Source organism: Muscardinus avellanarius (genome assembly GCF_963383645.1).
Source record: "Muscardinus avellanarius genome assembly, chromosome: 2".
NCBI lineage: Eukaryota > Metazoa > Chordata > Mammalia > Rodentia > Gliridae > Muscardinus > Muscardinus avellanarius.
Window position 1 is genome coordinate 120,477,497 of NC_137787.1, and position 20,939 is coordinate 120,498,435.

Genomic DNA, 20,939 nt, shown 5'->3' on the forward strand with positions numbered 1-20,939 from the left:
CTGTACCATGTTGAACAAGAGACAAGCTTATGTCTTCTTTTGTTTGGAACAATCAAGAAGGTAAGCAGGATGCTGTATCTAAATGTTTACATTAACAACATATTACCCATTTTACAGATAAAGAAATGTGCCCGGGAGGTTAAATAAATTGCTAAACATCAATGTTTTGTGTAAAGTTTTATAGAACATTTTCAGCATAGTAACTTCATGCTTCATAAGTTTACTTCTTAGACATAAATATCATATAGATCCAAAAACAGTATTTAGTTTTGTGGTCCTCATAGAAATAAGTATATTCAGTTTCTTCATATCTTATCCATGGAATTTCCCTATATATTTATATTTACCTTCGAAATTCTTTATAGTGAAGTTTTCTTTCTCCCCTTTTCCCAAAGAAATACATCTGAAGGGTTGTATTAATTTCAGGTTCTTTCACTGTTGGTTCCTGTAAAAAAGTACGTAACTGTTTCATAGAACTATTCATAAGAAAAAATGAAATCTGTAGACTGGAACTGCTCAGACAATAATTCTTGCAGGAAAGAAAAGGTAGAAGGGGGATGCAGCTGGTCTTTGTGCACGCTCCTCTGCCTCACATTATTCTACAAGTATTTTTGCTCAAGCAGGAGAAAAACAGTAAGGGCAAGATTTACTCAAGGCAGACTTCAGTAAGAAACAAAATCCTAGATTAGGCTAGACAGGAAGCTAGGAACAGATATATAAGTATTATTTCTAAATGGGATCTCTAGGTATTCTCTAATGAATAGCACTGAGAGAATTAAAGTACATGTCTTCCAGCTTTTATGGAATCTTAGAAATCCTGACAAAAGCTGAGCATGGTGGTGCATGTCTGTAATCCCAGAACCTGGGAAGCTGAGACAGGAGGATGGCGGGTTTGTGGTCAGTCTCAGAAACATAGTTGAGACCCCTGACAATTGAGTGAGACCATTTCAAAACAAAAACAAACAAACAACAAACAAAGCTAGGGGTGTAGACCAAGGTAGCATGTCCCTAGGTTCAATCCCCAGTACCAAAAGAAATACTGGAAAAGTTATTTTCCTAGTTATAAAATAAGTGAAAATTCGGTGAAAAGAAATAAGGCTGATTCAGATTCTTCATTCTTTATTTTCTTTCTTTCGAGCTACATCCTCAGCCCAATTTTATTATTTATTTATTTACTTATTTATTTGCTTACTTAGTGGTGCTAGGGTGTGGGGAGCCATTAAGGTCTTCCCCTTAACTTTACTAAAAGAACACTCTGACTGTCCTTGCCCAGAGTCAACAAGGTTTGGGGTCATGGAGGTTTCAGAGTAATTGACGCTATTGTTCTGTCTGAGCTAAGATTAGGTCTGTGTTGTTTGTATTGTACCAGGGTGTTGTTTGACTTGCCCGGGATGTCTGTACTTTGGACTTGTCTTTCTTGCATTCCTGTACAACCCAAAGCTAGAAACTGTATAAATAAACACGGGAGAATAAACTCATCTTTGGCCAGCAGGGACTGACAACCCTCCCCTGCCGGAAGTCTGTAATCCTCACTCCTCTCTCTTTTGCCGGCTGTCTCCAGCACTAGGGATTGAACCCAGGGGCATTCTACTTCCAGCCCAATTTTTTATTCTTTATTTTGAAAGAGGGTGTCACTAAGTTACGGAGGGCCTAACTAAGTAGCTGAGGCTGGCCATGAACCCAGAAACTCCTGTCTCGGCCTCCCAAATACTAGCATCACAAGTACGCAGCACTATGCCCAGCTTATTTTTATTTTGAAAAGGGTCTCATTAGGTCGATGAGACTATTTGCTGAGGCTGTCCTTGAACCTGTGATCCTCCTGTCTCAGCCTCCAAAGTGGTGGTACACACTTGTAATCTCAATACTTGGGAGGCTGAGACAGGAGGATCACATATTAGAAGCCAGCCTCAGGAACTTAGTGAGGGCCTCTGCAACTTATTAAGACCCTGTTTCAGAATAAAAAAAAATAAAAAAAAGGTAGGGCTGAGGGTGTAGCTCGGAGGTAGAATGCTTCTGGGTTCAATTCCCAGTACTGCAAAAGAAAAAAAAGTCTCTTGAGGAATAGATTAGAAACTAACAGTACTCATTACTCAGGGAGGAGGAACTGGGCAGATGGAATTCTGTTCTATGTGCTTACTCTTGTGCACCTTTTGGAGTTAGGACCATATGGTAGTTTGCTTACTTATCTTGGTACTGGGGATTGAACCAAGATGCATTCTACATCAAGGCTAGCCCCTAATACTATTTCACGTTTTATTCTGAAACAGGGTTTCACTAAGTTGCTGAGGCTGGTCTCAAATCTGCGATCCTCCTGTCTCAGCCTCCCAAGTACTAGGTTTATAGGTATAAGCTACCACACCTGGCTACCATTATTTAAAATATTAAGTTATTAAAAATCTGCCAACTAGCTGGGTGTGGTATTGCACGCTTATAATTCCTGCACTTGTGAGGTGGAGACAGGAGGATTGCGCAGGTTCGAAGCCAGCCTTGCTCGCTTAAGAGACCCCGTTTCCAAATAAAAATATAAAATAGGTCTGGGAGTGTAGCCTGGTGGTAGAAGGGTTTCCAGGAACCCCGGTACCACAAAAAAAAAAAAAAAAAAAAAAAAAAAATAGGGCTGGGGGTGTAGCTTGGAGGTGGACTGTCCCTGGGTTCCATCCTAAGTACCGGAAAAAAAAAAAAAAAAAGCCAACTATCTTGGAATAGTTATTTGAACAAAGAGATTGTTAAGTATCATTTGTGCCAGGCATGGTGGTGCACGCTTGTAATCCCAGCATTTGGAAGGCTGAGACCGGAGGATCGAGGTTCGCGGACAGCCTCAGCTACTTAGTAAGGCCCTCTGCAACTCAGTGAGACCCTGTTTCAAAATAAAGAATAAAAAAAACTAGGGCATGGGGTGTAGCTCGGAGGTCAAATGCCTCTGGGTTCCATCCCCAGACCCGCAAAAAAAAAAAAAAAAAAAAAAGTATCATTTGTTTTGGAAATACCTGGTTTATACATACGTACCTGACATTCTGTTTTTACTGTCTTGAAGTAATCTTGTTTACTTATGATCTTCTGTAGCTAAAAAGATTGTAAATATGATTTTACATGCATGTCTACTGGATTTTTGAAAATAACCCACAAAAGAATGCTAAATTGTTATAATAAAACACCAGTAATTTGTTCAATATTAACTTACTTTATCCATTATATATTCTATTATCCTTTTTTCTTAGGCCATGTGAGAATCATAGGAGAAAATAGGTCATAGTCATATTACCATTAAGAGCCAATGTTTTAAAGGCAGCAGTTTATAAAAAAAGTCAAGATCACTTTTTTTTTTTTTTTTTTTGCAGTACTGGTGATAGAAACCAGGAGCATTCTACTTCCAAGCTACACCTCCAGCCCCATTTATTTTTTATTTTTGAAACAGGGTCTCAATGAGTTGCAAAGGGCCTCACTATGTAGCTGAGGCTGTCCATGAACGGTGATCCTCCTGTCTCAGCCTCCCAAATGCTGAGATTACCATGCCCAGGTTCACCCTGTCTTTTCAAGATAATTTTTATTCAAAATTAATTTGTTATTTCACTGATAGCTCATGGTCACACTTTCAAGTAAGTATATATAAATCTAAAAAAGATATATATATATATATAAATATGTACATATAATATATATGTAAATATGTAAATATAATATACATATTTAAGCCAGGCCTGGTGGTGCATGCTTGTAATCCCAGCATTTGGGAGGCTGAGACAGAGGACTGCATTCCTAGCCGGCCTCAGCTACTTAGTGAGGCCCTTTGCAACTCAGTGAGACTCTATTTCAAAATTAAGAATAAAAAATAGGAGCCAGGTGTGGTAGCATATGCTTGTAATCCCAGCACTTCGGAGGCTGAGACAGGAGGATCACAGGTTCGAAGCCAGCCTCAGCTACTTAGTGAGGCTCTCAGCAACTTAGTGAGACCCTCTTTCCAAATAAAATATAAAATAGGTCTGGGAGTATAGCCCGGAGATAGAAAGCCTCTGGGTTCCACTCCCAGTACCACACACACACACAGACACACACACACACACACACACACACACACACACACACACACAAAATAGGGCTGGGGTGTAGCTCAGAGGTAGAATACTCTGGGTTCCATCTCTAGTACCGTAATGAAAAATATTATATATATATATATATATATATATATATATGGACATATTTAATACATTTATAAAGCATTAAAATAACTTACAGGCTGACATTTCTATTACCTTCAAACTGAGTACATAACAAAACCCACCTACCTTTAAGAGTCATTTGTACCAATCTTCATATGGAAAGCAAATTAAAAAAAGATTAAAAAAATCAGTAGACCAAATCCCAAAATATCGGATCAAATCAATTAGAAGACAAATTTTTACTCATTTCCTCCTAGGTGCTTTCTTTGTTAACAGTTTGAAAACTGCTGCAATTAAGTTCAAATTACCTCAAAAAAAATTTTTTTTTGGTGGTACTGGGGGTGGAACCCCCAAGTATATCTCTGGGCTATACTCCCAGACCTATTTTATATTTTTATTTGGAAACAGGGTCTCACTAAGTTTCTCAGAGCTCCTGCCTCAGCCTCCCAAGCGCGGGGATTACACGCGTGTGCCACCACGCCCAGCTCAAATTACCTCAAATTTAGCTACTTCAATTATGTCTGTTTTAGCCAACTGTTTTATCTTTTTTTTTTTTTTTTTTTTTGGTGGTACTGGGGTTCCTGGAAGCCCTTCTACCTCTGGGATACACTCCCACGGGCTATACTCCCAGACCTTTTTTTTTTTAACATTTTTATTTGGAAACAGGGTCTCTTAAGCCAGAGAGGCTGGCTCCGAACCAGCGCGATCCTCTTGTCTCTGCCTCCCAAGCGCAGGGATTACAAGCGTGCGCCACCACGCCTGGCTGGTTTATCTTTAATTCTCTAAATCCCTTACTCTAGCTGGGCGTGGTGGCGCATGCTTGCAATCTCAGCATTCTGGAGGCTGAGACTGGAGGATCATGGTTCACAGCCTCAGCTACTTGGTGAGGCCCTCTGCAACTTAGTGAGACCCTGTTTCAGTATAAAAAAAAAATAGGGCAGGGGGTGTAGCTCGGCGGTAGAATGCCCCTGGGTTCCGTCCCTAGACCCGCCCCCCCCCCAAAAAAAATCCCTTAACCAGTTTTCAATGCCCCTTCTCTCTACTTTAGGGGGAAAAGTAGAAAAGCCTTATATTTATTTCACCTCTTGGTCTTTAGATTGACAACCAAAGGGTATAATGCCAAGTTCAATACCCAAATATTTTCCCCTTGATCTCCAGCCCCCACCTGCATGCATGTTGCTGAGAACTAACTGAACCCAGAGGTGTCTAGCTTTGAGCTGCACCCTCAATTCTACTTTTTAAAATTTTGAAACAGGGTCTCACTACATTGCTGAGGCTGTCCTCTAATCTGAAATCTTCCTTTCTCAGCCTCCCAAATTATAGGCATGAGCCACCATACCCAACTTCCCATCTGGTTTTTTTTGGGCTTCAGGGGTTGGACCCAGGGGTGTTCTACCTATTAGCTATATCTCAGCCCTTTTTGTTTTGTCTTGCTAAATAGCTGAGGCTGTTTTTGAACTTGAAATCTTCCTGTCTCAGACTCCCAAGTACTGGGATTACAGGTGTGGACCACTGTGCCTGGCTTCCACCCTCTTTTTATTTTTTGGTGGTACTGGGGGTGGAACCCAGAGGCTTTCTACCTCCGGGCTATACTCCCAGACCTATTTTTTAATATTTAATTTGGAAACAGGGTCTCACTAAGTTGCCGAGAGCCTCACAAAGTAGCTGAGGCTGGCTTTGAACCTGCGCGATCCTCCTGTCTCAGCCTCCCAAGCGCAGGGATTACAAGCGTGCACCACCACGCCTGGCTTCCACCCTCGTTTTAAAGTGTGTACGTGTTGTTACTGGGGACTGAACCCAGGGGTATTCTAACTCTGAGCTACACCTTCAGCTTTATTTTATTTTTTATTTTGAAACAGAGACTCAATAAGTTGCTGAGGGCCTCACTAAGTTTCTGAGGCTAGCCTCAAAACTGTGATCTTCCTGTCTCAGTCTTTTAAGTGTTGGGATTATAGGCGTGCACCACCACAATGGCTTTAAAGTTTAATTTTTTTTTTGTGGTGCTGGAGATTGAAGCCAGGGTTATTCTACCTCCGAGCTACATCTCCAGCCTTATTTTATTTTTATTTTGAAATGGCGTCTTGCTAGGTTGATGAGAGTCTCATTAGTTACTGAGGCTGTCCTCAAACTTGCAATCATTCTGTTTTAGTCTCCCAATACTGGGATTACAAAGTGTATGTCACCATGCCCAGTTTAAAGTTCTATTATGAGAAAAACTGAACATAATCAGAGTTCTATAATATACCAGTGATTATTAATACATTCTTGGTTCATCTACACTTCTGTCCATTCTGTTCCCCTCTCAGTTATTACTTAAGCTCTTTAGAAAAAAATTACATACACTAAAATATACAACTCTTAGCCACATACTTTTGACTTTCTTTGTGTCTCTTAGGCCATCCTTTACCCCTGCATTCCCACATCCCCAGTGATGTTAGTTTCAAAGTTCAAGTAACTGGAATCCCACAGCACGTGTTCTCTGCATCTGTCTCCATCCACTCAGCACGACGGTCCCGAGGCTCACCTGTATCATGCAAACCACAGCAGCAGTCTGTTTCCGCTTACTGTCGAGCTGCATGGCATTGTACGACTACACTACATTTATTCAGCTATCTGCTGACCGATGTTTCTGTTGTTTCCATGTTTTGACTACCATGCATCAAAGTGCTAAAAATATTCTTGTGCAACTCATTTTTGTGGAGGTGGGCTGAGCTTTACTTGGATAATACCTAGCAGGGTAATAGGTCTGTTTAGCTTTGTAAGAAACTGCTGAACTTTTTCCTAAGCTATTTCTAGTTCCTTTAGATCCTTGCCACCACCTGTTATGACTGTTCTTTACAGGAATCTTGGCTGTTCTACTGGGAATTCAGGGCGTGTCACCATGGTGTGGCTTTAAACCTGCACTTCCTGATGACTTGAGTGGAGCACGGTTTTGAGTGCTTATCGCTCATTTTTATACTTCCTCCTGTTAAGTATCTGTTGTAGTCTTGTATCCATTTCTTGTGTGTGTGTGTGTGTGTGTGTGTGTGTGTGTGTGTAGTACAAGGGATGGAACCCAGGGGCATTCTACCTCTGAGCTGTATCCCAAACTCTATTTTTTTTTTTTTTTTTTTAGTACTGGGAATGGAACCCAGGGGCATTCTACCTCTGAGCCTTATACACAGCCCTATTTTTTAATCTTTATTTTGAAAGAGGGTCTCACTAAGTTGTGGAGGGCCTCACTAAGCCAAGCCCTATTTTTTATTTTTATTTATTTTTTAATTTTTTGGTGGTACTGGGGGTTCCTGGAAGCCCTTCTACCTCTGGGATACACTCCCACGGGCTACACTCCTAGACCTATTTTTTAACTTTTTTATGTGGAAACAGGGTCTCTTAAGCCAGCGCGGCTGGCTCCGAACCAGCGCGATACTCCTGTCTCTGCCTCCCAAGCGCGGGGACTACAAGCGTGCGCCACTAGCCTGGCTATTTTTATTTTGAAACAGAGTCTTACTAGGTTGAAGAAAGTCTTACTATTTGCTGAGGCTGTCCTCAAACCTGTGATCATCCTGTCTCAGCCTCCCAAGTACTGGAATTACAGGAGTGTACCATCATGTTCTGCTCCATTAAATTTTTTTTTGGGGGGGCTGTATTGGGGGTGAAACCCAGGGGCATCCTACCTCCAAGGTACACTCTCAGCTCTATTTTATTCTTTATTGTGAAATAGGGTCTCACTAAGTTGCAGAGGGCCTCACTAGGTAGATAAGGCTGGCTGTGAACCTGTGATCCTCCTGTCTCAGCCTCCCAAATGCTGGGATTACAGCGTGTGCCACCACACCTGGCTCCCATTAGTTAGTTAATTAATTTTTTTGGTGGTACTGGGGATGGTACCCAGGGGCCTTTTACCTTCAGGCTACTCTCCAAGATCTACTTTATGTTTTACTAGGGATTGAAAGCCGGGAGTGGTGGCGCACGCTTGTAATCCCAGCATTTGGGAGGCTGAGACCGGAGGATCGCAGTTTGCAGACAGCCTCAGCTACTTAGTGAGGCCCTGTGAAACTCAGTGAGACCCTGTTTCAAAATAAAGAATTAAAAAAATTGGGCAGGGGGGTGTAGCTTGGAGGTCAAATGCCTCTGGGTTCCATCCCCAGACCCGCAAAAAAAGAAAATAATAAAAAAAATAAAAAAAAAAATAAAAATAAAATACTAGGGAGTGAACCTGGAAGCATTCTATCTCTGAGCTAACCCTAAGTTTTATTTCATTTTTGATTTTGAAACAGGGTCTTGCTAAACTGCTGGGGCTGTTCTTAAATCTGTGATCCTTCCGTCGCAGCCTCTCAAGTACTGTGGTTAAAGTACGTATTACCACATCCGTATTTCAAAAGATTTTAAATTAGCAACTACCCATCCTGGTCATATCAGATGCCTGCCCACTCACATAGACCCACATCTTTTCCAATTTCCCTATACACTTTTTTTGTGTGTGTGGTACTGGGGATTGATCAAGGGCAAGTACCTCCAACTTACTTCCCCAGACCGATTTTTTTCTTTTGAAACAAGGTCTTACTAAGTTGTGGAGGGCCTCACTAAGTAGCTGAGGCTGGCTGCAAACCTATAATTCTCCTGTCTCAGCCTCCCAAGTACTGGGATTATAGGTGTACCACCAGACTTGGCTCCCTGTACACTTATAAACCCTCTTCTATATCACTTCTAAAGATGCTAAACATTTGTAAACTCACTTTTTGTGGGGTTCCACTTTTTGTGTGTGCAGTACTGGGGATTGAACTCAGGGTCATTCTACTTCTGAGCTATATCTCCAGCCTTAGTTTTTATTCTTTATTTTGAAACAGGGTCTCACTAAATTGTGGAGGGCCTCACTAAGTAGCTGAGGTTGGTCACTAATCCTCCATCACCCTGTCTCAGCCTCCCAAGTACTAGGATTTACAAGCATGTACCACCACACTCAGTGGGGTCCTACCATTTTTTTTTCCTGTACTGAGGATAGAACCAAGGGGTATTCTACCTCTGAGTGACACCCCCAGCCCTATTTTGCTTTATTCTTTTTTTATTTTTTTATTTTTTTTGGGGCAGTAATGGGGTTGGAACCCAGGGGCATTCTACCTCTGAGCTATGCCTCAGACCTATTTTTTATTCTTTATTTTAAAACAGGGTCTCACTGAGTTGCAAAGGGCCTCACTAAGTAGCTGAGGCTGTCCTTGAACTGTGATCCTCCTGTCTCAGCCTCCCAAATGCTGGGATTACAAGCATGTACCACCATGCCGGGCTTCCACATTTTTATAAGTTTATTCTCTATTAAATTTTTTTGTTATATCATTTGTTTCTGGTCTTACAATAGTTTCTTATAAATAAAAGAAAGTATTTTGTAGTCTTATTTGTAAAGCTTGTGGCATGAAACTTTATCAAGTTCATATTTGAACTTTTGTCAAATATAAAACAAGAAGACTTCCGGGAAGATGGCGACCGAGAAAAGCGGGGCTTAAGAGTCCCGCTAACAACCAATCTCCATTACCACAAAAAGAGCGCCTTTCATAGCCAGAAAACACCATCACCAGAAAAACAAAAAAACCACCAGGCTCCAGAGAGAAAGCGGACTGAGAACAGAGCTCAGGGCCACAGAGGAGACACACGTGCCCGAGGACGCGGCAGCAGCGCCATACTGCCGGCGGCAGCGGCGAGTTCACCGGACGGCTACAGCAAGCCGAGGTGAGCCGATGCGGAACAGCCAGGCGGGATCTTTCGGCGCAGACAGCATTTAAAGCTCCCAGTGGCTGAGCTCAGCACACGCTGCAGGGATTCAGAGTGGAAATCAAAACCAGAGAAGAAAAAATACGCCAGCCTCATGGCCGAGGGCGTGGCAGAGGCGCCATATTGCCACCGGCGGCGGCAGCAGCAGTGAATTCACCGAGTCCAGTACAGCTACATCTACGTACTCAAGAACAGTGAGTCAAATTGCGGGCCACAGAGGAGAAATCCCAGTATTGTGCCTCCTGGGACTTGACCCAGTGAGGGAGTGGTGGTGGCAGATATATCACACCATAGGAGAGCGTGCAACCTGGCACCCCCCATAGTTTAAAGCAGCCTCTATCGACTCCCTGGGTCGGAGACTCTGTGATACAACCCAGTAAAGGAGTAGTAGGGTCTGAGATAATACAGACTCGAGATCCAGAGCACCTTAAGTGAAGCCATAGTGACCCAAGGGAAGAACCCAGAGAAGGCACAAACATCCGAAATCATGGGAAAGAGGAATAACACTGAAGTAATGAATGTGCACAACCCCACAACATCAGAACCTGATAAAACAGAAAATCAGAGATTTCTAGAAGATCAAATCAGGAAAATAACTGTAGAAATAATAGAGGTGCTTCGAAAAGAACTCAGAGAGAGCCAAAAAGAGATAAAGGATGCAATTAATGAAGTAAAGGCCTCAATTCAAAGCACAAACAACCGATTAGACCACATGGAGAACAGAATCTCGTTCTTAGAAGATGAGCAATCCAAAAATGAATGCATAGTTTCTAATCTAGAAAAAGATATCCAACAGCAGGAATCTGACATTGAAGAAATATGGGCCCATTTTAAGAGAGCTAACCTAAGAATAATTGGAATAGAGGAGGGAAAAGAAAGTGAAACCAAAGGGATCAACAATCTCTTCAAGGAAGTAATAGCAGAAAATTTTCCAAATATAGAGCAAGAGGTTGATACACAGATCCAGGAAACTTATAGAACTCCCTTTAGACAGGATCCGAGAAGAGGATCCCCACGCCATATAATTGTCAAAATGACCAATGTGGAAGCCAAGCAGAGAATCTTAAAGGCAACAAAAACAAAGGGCCAAGTGACATTCAGAGGCAAACCAATTAGAATCACTCCAGACTTCCCAAACCAAGTCATGAGAGCCAGAAGGGCTTGGAGTAACATATTCCAAACTCTGAAAGAAAACAACTTCCAGCCAAAAATTTCCTATCCAGCAAAACTTTCTATCAAATTAGATGGAGAAATAAGAAGCTTCCATGACAAACAGAAACTGAAGGAATTTATGTCTTCAAAACCAGCGCTAGAGAAAATACTCAAAGAGATTAACTACAAAGAAGAAATAGGTAACACTCACCAGAACCAGAGAAACAAGAGTTTCCATCCAACAGACAACTAAGATTGGTTATCTGTGGAGATTCATTATTTATGTTAGTCTTTTACCTATCTCTAAATTGTATTGTTTGCCTTTATTGTTGTTAATTTTTAGGATTTCTAGTTGGAATATTAATATACCTTCAGATATAGCATTTGGAAATATTTTATCCAATTCTATTAGTAACTTTTAACTCTGTTTACATTGTCTTTGGATATACAATATTTTCTTTTATTTTTTAGGGAGTTTGTATATTCTTCTGTTGCCTGTGCCATTGAAATCATATCCAAGAAATCACTGCCAATTTCAATGTTGTGAGGTTTTATGACCCAGATTTTCTCCTAAAAGTTTATAGTCTTAAGATTTATATTTAGGTCTTTTATCTAGTTTGAGTTAATACTTGTATGTGGGATTAGGTAAGGGTCCAATTTTATTCTTTTCCATGTAATTATTATTTTTCAACAATATTTAGTTAAAAGATTATTATTTCCACCACCAAATCTTCGTGGAAACCTTGTCAAAAATAACTTGCCAATATAGGGAAGAAGTTAGCTCTAGGCTTGTATTTAACTCCAATGGTCTATATATCTGCCTTTAGAACAGTACTACACTGTTTCAATTATTGTAGCTTTATATGGTTTGAAATCAGAAAATATACATCTTCTAGCTTTGTTTTTGCTTCGAGATTGTTTTGGGTATCTAGAGTCCATATTCCATATCAGGATAGATTTTTTTCTGAAAAATAAATATATGATAGTTTCACCTAAAAAAAAGAAAAAAATATTCTCTGGTAAGAAAGAAAGCAAAAAGAAATATTGAAATGTTATCTTTAAGACATCAAAAGCTTGGTATCAGACAAATGAAACTGTTATGTGAGATTATCATTTTTAATTTTGGATAAATTGCTATAATACTAGATGTCAACCACTAAGCCAAGCATGGGAGGGAGGGATGGGGAGAGAATGGGGTGGGGATCGGGTGGGGGCTGACTGGGCGATGTGTGCATGTATGTCTACAAAAGTTTGTATCCCACTATGATGTATGAATACAGTGCACCAATAAAATAAAATTAAAAAAAAATATAAAACAAAATGTACCAAATTAAAGTATATAAACTGGCTAGGCATGATGGTGCACTTGTACACCAGTAGGAGGCTGAGGCAGGAGGATCCAGGTTTGCAGTTAGCCTCAGCTACTTAGTGAGGCTCTCCATAAATCACCTAGTCCCTTTTTCAAAATAAATTAAAAAAAAAAAAAGGGTTTGGGGTGTAGCTCGAAGGTAGAATGCTCCTGGGTTCAAACCTCAGTACTGAAACAAAAAAAAAAAAAGCATATAATCTGACAAATTTCAACAATTTATATACCCACATAACCCTACTCTAATCATGGTCTGAAATATTTCCAGTATTTTAGAAAATTCTCAGGTATTTTTTTTTATGGTACTAGGAATTGAACCCAGGGGCATTTTACCTCTAAGTTAGACCCCCAGACCTATTTTTTTATTTCTTATTTGGGCTATTATGAATAAAGCTGCTATGCATATTCTCGTGTAGATCCTGGGCCAATAGATGCTTGTTTGTTCTTTGACTAAATAGCTAAGAGTACAGTTGCTAGGTCCCATATTGAGTGTATGCATCATTTTAATTCTACCAGCTCTAAGACAGTTCCATTGGCTTGGTCATTTATGTATATACTTAATTTGCCATTTACATATGTAGCATGTTTACAGTGAACATGAGTATGTGCTAAGAACTGTGCTGTACTTTTATCCACATATCTTCCTTTTGTGTGTGTGTGGATTGAATCCAGAGACTTTCTACCTCCGAGCTATATTCCCAGCCCTATTTTTTATTCTTTGTTTTGAAACAGTCTTACTAAGGTGAGGAGAGCCTCACTAAATAGCTGAGGCTGGCTGCAAGCCTGGTGGCACATGCTTGTTATCCCATCATGTGGGAGGCTGAGACATGAGGATTGCACAGGTTCAAAGCCAACCTCAGCTACTTAGTGAGGCCCTCTGCAACTTAGTGAGACCTTGTTTCAAAATAAAGAATAAAAAATAGGGTTGGGGGTGCCTCTTGGAGGTAGAATGCCCCTGGGTTCCATCCCCAGTACCAAAAAAAAAAAAAAAAAAAAAAAGAAAAAAAAATAGTCTAAAACCCTAACCTGTACATGCCTAAAATTTTACAGAGGTTTTTTTTTTTTTTTGTTTTGTTTTTGTTTTTTGGTGGGATTCTACCTTCCAGCCTGATTTTTTATTTCTTATTTGAAAACAGGGTCTTGCTAGGTTGATGCAAGTCTTACTACTTGCTGAGGCTGACCTCAAACCTGTGATCCTCCTACCTCAGTCTTCCAAGTACTGGGATTATAGGTGTGCACCACCACACCTGACATTTTTTTTTTTTTACTGAAATTTTTTTTTGAAAGAGAGTGGATGTTTCATCTGAATTGGATTTCTAGAGTTAAGTTTACTGAGTTGGATATTCTAGAGTTACGTCTTCAGAAATAGCACTTAAATATATTTCCAGCTTTTCAAATATCAGCCTTAAGCAAATTCCCAGAAAATATGCACTAACTTTGTGCATTTTTGTGTTTTTGTACATTTTTGTGTTTTGTGTTTTTTTCATGTTTAAGTTTCTTCTTCCTCCTCTTTTTTCCCCTCCTTCTCCTTCTTCTTGTGGTACTAGGGGTGGAACCCAGGGGCTTTTCTTCCTCTGGGCTATACTCTCAGACCTATTTTATACTTTATTTGGAAACAGGGTCTAAGTCGCTAAGAGCCTCACTAAGTAGCTGAGGCTGGCTTCGAACCTGCGCGATCCTCCTGTCTCAGCCTCCCAAGCACTGGGATTACAAGCGTGCGCCACCACGCCCGGCTAGGTTTAAGTTTCTCTTATTCCCAATCTTTTGGGTACCAGAAAAACTTTAACATGTCTTTAACACATATTCCTTAAAGCATATATATTTGTGTGAAGTCCTTTTTACTGTGTTATTTACTGAAATCATAAAACCCTAATTATATAGGTCCTTAAGCTAATTCTCCTTTGGAATGTTAAGCTTTGTTCACTTATTAGTTTTCTCGAAACTGTATTGCAGAAAACTTAGAAGTCAAACTTCTATGTTCGCATAGTGAATAGTGGATAGTGAACATAACTTTGATTTTTCTGGAGTTGTAAAATGATTACACAAGCATCAGGTGTTTTATGATAAAAGTAAAATTCCTATCAACCACTTGCTTACCTTAAAAAACTCCTTTTTCTCAATCATCTCATTGCCATCCGCATCTAGCATCTTAAAAGCGACATGAAACCCAGTATGAGGCTCTGCAACGAAGTGAAAGGCAAAAGATTATTCAAATGTTGGTGAAATGAAAGTGATGTGCAGATAGGTAGACTTCCAAATCTGAAATAGACTTCCAGTGCCGAACAGAAAGCAGATGTACCCGTCCTCACACTTTCAGAGGTGGGCCGGCGGCCGGCCTTGGGCGGGCCTGCCTCCTCCAGTGTACTCCTCACAGCTCTGCTCTGCAGCTATGTCCTTCAACGCAAAGTGAACTTAGAACTTACTTCTTTAGTTCTACTCTGAGCTGTCCTACACGCTTCAATATTGTGGCTACTTTCTTTTCTTTCTTTCCTTTCCTTTTTTTTTTGGTGGTACTAGGGATAGAACCCAGAGGCATTCTACCTCCGAGCTACACCCTCAGCCCTATTTTTATTCTTTATTTGAAACAGAATCTCACTGAGTTGCAAAGGACCTCACTAAGTAGTAGCTGAGACTGTCCGTGAACCATAATCCTCCTGTCTCAGCCTCTCAAATGCTAGGATTATAAATGTGCGCCACCATGCCCATCTTATTTTCATAATGATTATTCTCTTTTCAGAAGAGATTAAGCTTTTAATTTTGGAATTCTTTTGGGCCTGTACAAGTATCCCCGCAGACTCTTCATCCAGTTTACTCTAATAGTAACACCTTTTGTAAGCACAGCACATTTATCAAGATTAAGAAATTAAGCTAGGAGGACTGGTGGTACACACTTGTAATCCTAATTTGTAATTCCAGTACTTTGGAGGCTGAGACAGCAGTATCGCAGATTTGCAGCCAGCCTCAGGTACTTAGTGAGGCCCTCTGAAACTTAGTGAGATCCTGTTTCAAAATAAAAAATAAAAAATAGAGCTGGGGGTATAGCTCAGAGGTAGAATGCCTCTGTGTTCAATCTCCAGTACTACACACATGTACCCCCCCTGAAAAAAAAAAGAAAAAGAAAAAAAAATTGTCTTTGGTAGACCATTATGAATGAAGCTACAGACTTGACTTGGAGCTCACACCCCTCCCCCCCATTAATGATCTTTTCCATTCTAGGATCAAATTATAAGAAACCAGGCTGCATTGATTTGTTACTTCTTTTTAGTTTCCTCCATCTACGATAGCTTCTTATTTTTCATGACTTCTTATTTTTGACAAGTACTAGTCAGGCATCTTATATATAATTTCAGGTGAGAGTTTTAATACTTTGTGTGTGGTACTAGGGATTGAACCAAGGGGCACTCTACTCAGCCTTATTTATTTGTAAATCGGATCTCATTAAGTTGCAGAGGGCCTCATTAAGTCACTGACTGGCCTCACACTTGTGATCCTCCTGTCTCAGCTTCCCAAGGACTGGGATTACCATGCTTCTTAGTGGAGGCTAATTATGACTTTCCTATTCAATAAGACTTCTTTTCAGGAAACAAAGTTATGGGACATCATGGTGCAAAGGAAGCAGAAGAGGCCTAACAGGGTCATCTAATTAAACATTATCATTTTGTAGATACAGAAACTAAGATACCAGATTTTTTTCTTTTTCTTTTTGGTGGTACTGGGGTTCCTGGAAACCCTTCTACCTCTGGGCTACACTCCCAGACACTTATTTTTTTATATTTTTATTTGGAAACAGGGTCTCTTAAGCCAGCGCGGCTGGCTTCAAACCTTGAGCGATCCTCCTGTCTCTGCCTCCCAAGCGTGGGGATTAAAGTATGTGCTACCACGCCCGGCGCAGAACTGGGTTTTATTTATTTTTTTATTTTTAATTTTTTTTGGTGGTACTGGAGGTGGAACCCAGAGGCTTTCTACCTCCAGGCTATACTCCCAGACCTATTTTATATTTTATTTGGAAACAGGGTCTCACTAAGTTGCTGAGGGCCTCACTCAGTGGCTTCGAACCTGTGTGATCCTCCTGTCTCAGCCTCCCAACCGCTGGGATTACAAACGTGTGCCACCACGCCCGGCCAGAACTGGGTTTTAAGCCCAAGGACATTTTACCTTTGAGCTATACCTCCAGCATTATTTTATTTTTATTTAGAAACAGGGTCTTGCTAAGTTGCTGAGTCTGTAATTGTCTTGTCTCAGTCTCCTCAACTTTGGGATTATAGGCATGTGCTACCACACCTGGTTTCCAATATTTTTAATAATAAAGACATAAATGTCAAACTTTAAAAATCTTGTTTGGTAAAATAGACAATTCACATGATTAATGTGAAAAATTGTGGGATACTTACTAGTGAGGATTGTAAGCAAGAAAAGATACTCAGTATATGAAATCAGTCCTGAAAGAGAAAACAGAAACAGATCAAGGACTAAATTTTAGATGATTTAGAAATAACCACCATGCCGGGCGTGGTGGCACACGCTTGTAATCCCCGCACTTGGGAGGCTGAGACAAGAGGATCGCACAGGTTTGAAGCCAGCCTCAGCTACTGAGTGAGGCTCTCAGCAACTTAGTGAGACCCTGTTTCCAAATAAAATATAAAAAAGGCCTAGGAGTATAGCCCGGAGGTAGAAAGCCTCTGGGTTCCACCAGTACCACCAAAAAAAAAAAAAAAAAGAACCAACCACATGGAACTATTCATATTGAAACTTTACCCAAGTAAAAAGAAACACTTGCTGTTTCACTTTAAATTACCTGTTTTTTTTTTTTTTTTTTTTTTTTTTTTTTTTTTTTTGGCGGGTCTGGGGATGGAACCCAGGGGCATTTGACCTCCAAGCTACACCCCCTGCCCTATTTTTAAATTTTTTATTTTGAAACAGGGTCTCACTAAGTTGCAGAGGGACTCACTAAGTAGCTGAGGCTGTCCGCGAACCATGATCCTCCAGTCTCAGCCTCTCCTCCCGAATACCGGGATTACAAGCATGTGCCACCACGCCCAGCTAAATAACCTGTTTTTAAGGGTCAACTTGACTAGACCAAAGAGTATCTAATTGAATATTTTTTCCTCTGGTATGTCTGTGATGGTGTTTCTGGTTTAGAGTAGCATATAAATCAGTGGACCCACTAGAGTAGGCTGTCCTCCCAAGGTGGGTGGGCAGATTCTCAAAGTCTGTGTGACAGGGCGGGTGGGGGTTGTGGGGGGTTGAGGAGAGTAGCAAGAAAGCACCCATGGGGGTGCTGAGTAACTTGTTTTCTGAAAAGGAGGTGGTAAGCCAGTATATTTGTGTTTTTTTTTTTTTTTTTTTTTTTTTTTTTTTTTGTGTGTGTGTGTGTGTGTGTGTGTGTGTGTGTGTGTGGTACTGGGGTTCCTGGAAGCCCTTTTACCTCCGGGCTACACTCCCACACCTATTTTATATTTTTTATTTAGAAACAGGGTCTCCTAAGCCAGTGTGTGCGGCTGGCTTCGAACCTGCACGATCTTCCTGTCTCCGCCTCCCAAGCACGGGGATTACAAGCGTGCGCCACCACGCCCGGCTAAGCCAGTATATTTGGAAATGTATGAATTCTGTCTAACAAGCAAAAGAGAAAGGAATCAGCCCTTTTTCTCTGCCTGCTGGGATACTTCAACTTCTATCTTCAGATGAGACTTAGATCTAGGTGTGCTGAGATCCAGGTTTGATTTCCAGCAAGAGTTCTTCACAGACAGTGTTTTATACTTCCACTAGAAGGCAAGACACAAATGTTTATAGGAAATGCCAAATGCCATTAAGAAATGTTGATGGAAGCCAGGTGCAGTGGCACACACTTGTACTCTCAGCATTTGGGAGGCTGAGACAGGAGGATCGCGGTTCACAGATAACCTCAAATTATCAGTGAGGCCCTTTGCAACTCAGTGAGACCCTGTTTCAAAATAAAGAATAAAAATAGGGCTGGGGGTGTGGCTCAGGGGTAGAATGCCCCTGGGTTCTATCCCCAGTACTGGAAAAAGAGAGATAGAGAGAGAAAGCGAGAGAGAGAGAGAGAGAGAGAGAGAGAGAGAGAGAGAGAGAGAGAGAGAGAGAAAGCACGTACGCGCGCAAGTGCAAGGGAGGGAAGAAGGGAGGGAGAGAGAGAAAGAGAGAGATGCTGATGGTAAGAGGTCTGGGAGTTTAGAAAAATATAGGTTCAAGGCTAGGCATGGTGGCACATACTTGTAATCCTAGCATCTGGGAGGCTGAGATGGGAGGATCACGGTTCGTGGACAGCCTCAGCTACTTAGTGAGGCCCTCTGCAACTCAGTGAGACCCTGTTTCAAAATAAAGAATAAGCTGGGTGTGGTGGCACACGCTTATAATCCCCGCGCTTGGGAGGCAGAGACAGGAAGATCGCACAGGTTCATAGCCAGCCTCGCTGGCTTAAGAGACCCTGTTTCCAAATTAAAAAAAAAGGGTGTCTGGGAGTGTAGACCGGAGGTGGAAGAGTTTCCAGGAACCCCAGTACCACCAAATAAATAAATAAATAAATAAATAATAAATAAAAAAAATAGGGCTGAGGGTGTAGCCCAGAGGTAGAATGCCACTGGGTTTCATTCTCAGTACCACAAAAAAAAAAAAAAAAAAAAAAGTTCATTTTCAGTTTAGATGGCCACAGGTGTTGTGCAGTAAATAATTCTAAAAGGAGTTTTTAAGTGATGAGAAAACCAATTTTTTTTTTTTTTTGAGACAAGGTCTTGCTGTGTTGTCCAGCATTCTCAAATCCCTGGGCTCAAGTGATCCACCTGACTTAGCCTCCTGAGTGGCTAAGACTACCGGGGTGCCTGACTGCACCCGGCTTACTGAGTAAAAATTCTAACTAAGCATGTGTGGTATGAGTAGGAAAGCTACGTAAAGCAGAAGCTGAAAGCTACTGTCTGGAATACTGTTTACATGGAAGCAGCATCGGGAATAAAGCTGCTATGCAGTCTAGGCATGAGGACAAAGGCCTGAAGAGGCGGGGGTGGTGGGAGTGCACTTCCCGTTCTGGGAAGAATGGCCTGATGGTGCCAGTCAGGAAAAGCAGGCCGAGGCCAGGTGGTTCACAGTTATGCAGGAAAGGGTTTCATGTCAAAATAGCTTCATATTGAAGCTACAAGCAACTTCAGTTACACATTTTAAATGTTTTTAATGACTTGCATTTCCTAAAATTACCATCTTTTTCTCGGCTTTATTGGGGCAGGTGTATTTCTTTTTTTTTTTTTTTTTTTTTTTTTGCAGGTCTGGGGATGGAACCCAGGGGCATTCGACCTCCGAGCTACAGCCCCTGCCCTATTTTTTATTCTTTATTTTGAAACCAGGTCTCACTGAGTTGCAGAGGGCCTCACTATGTAGCTGAGGCTGCCTGTGAACCGCGATCCTCCTGTCTCAGCCTCCCGAATGCTGGGATTACAAGCGTGCGCCACCACGCCCAGCTGGGGCAGGTGTACTTTTTAAATACTAAATAGCTTAAGGTAAGTCTTCAGCTAAATTTTTTAAAAAGGACTCAGTGTTTACACAAAGGGAGAATATATTAGGTGTGTTCTGTCTTATCCTGTACCTTGTAGAGAAGTGCTCTAATGTTAGCTGAAGGATAAATATCTCATTTCTTGGCCACCTTGAGAAAGTGGAGGACAGCATTTTTCTCATTTTCAAAGAAATATGGTGATGTGAAAAAGTGGCCAAACTGCTGGGCTGTATTGGGCTCTGCACCAAAGGAGACTCATTTCTTCTTTAAAGAGAGCAAAGTTGGGCATGGTGGCACACGCTTGTAATCCCAGTACTTGGGAGGCTGAGACAGAGGATCACAGGTTCATGGCCAGCTTTAGCTACTTTGTAAGGCCCTCTGTGACCTAGTGAGAGCGTTTTAAAATAAAGAATAAAAAATAGGACTGGAGTGTAGCTCAGAGGTAGAATACCCCTAGGTTCAATCGTTCATACTAGAAAAAAATCAAACACACACACACACACACACACACACTCTCTCACAAAATAGAGCAAATGTCCTTTATGCAAGAAGGGAATTTCGGAAAGGAAAACCCCAACATCTTTCTTTGAAATGCTGAGTTAAATAAAAAGCTTGAACAGACACAGAGTTAAGAAAGTGTAAAAACAAAGCCGGGCATGGTGGCGCATGCTTGTAATCCCAGCATTCGGGAGACTGAGACAGGAGGATCACGGTTCACGGACAGCCTCAGTTACTTTTTGAGACCCTTCACAAGTCAGTGAGACCCTGTTTCAAAGTAAAGAATAAAAAATAGGGCTGGGGGTGTAGCTAGGAGGTATAATTGCCCTGGGTTCATGCCAGGGGTGGTGGCGCACGCTGGTAATTCCTGCGCTTGGGAGGCTGAGACAGGAGAACAGCACAGGTTCGAAGGCTCCTGGTACAGTGAAAATGCTACCCACCCACAGCGTGCTGGGCCTCTCTCTCATGCTCCAAAAAGATTCAACCCCCATGCCCTCATCTTATTTTCCAGGATTTTGCCTGACTC

At 41.3% G+C, this 20,939-nt stretch overlaps 1 protein-coding gene across 3 annotated transcripts in view; it reads right to left on the minus strand.

The window, feature by feature from the left end:
- MICU2 (mitochondrial calcium uptake 2) overlaps positions 1–20,939 on the minus strand; it is a gene marked incomplete at both ends in the record, with an annotated part of 83,266 nt that overhangs the window by 19,650 nt on the left and 42,677 nt on the right. Inside the window, 4 exons of one of the 3 annotated variants that reach the window (XM_080690337.1) lie at positions 348–463; positions 3,016–3,063; positions 14,515–14,597; positions 16,809–16,856. In XM_080690337.1, the coding sequence (XP_080546463.1) occupies positions 348–463; positions 3,016–3,063; positions 14,515–14,597; positions 16,809–16,856 (295 nt within the window). Of the gene's footprint in view, positions 1–347; positions 464–3,006; positions 3,064–14,514; positions 14,598–16,808; positions 16,857–20,939 lie in introns of all 3 variants that reach the window. The other 2 variants (XM_080690338.1, XM_080690339.1) reach the window with 2 other exon arrangements.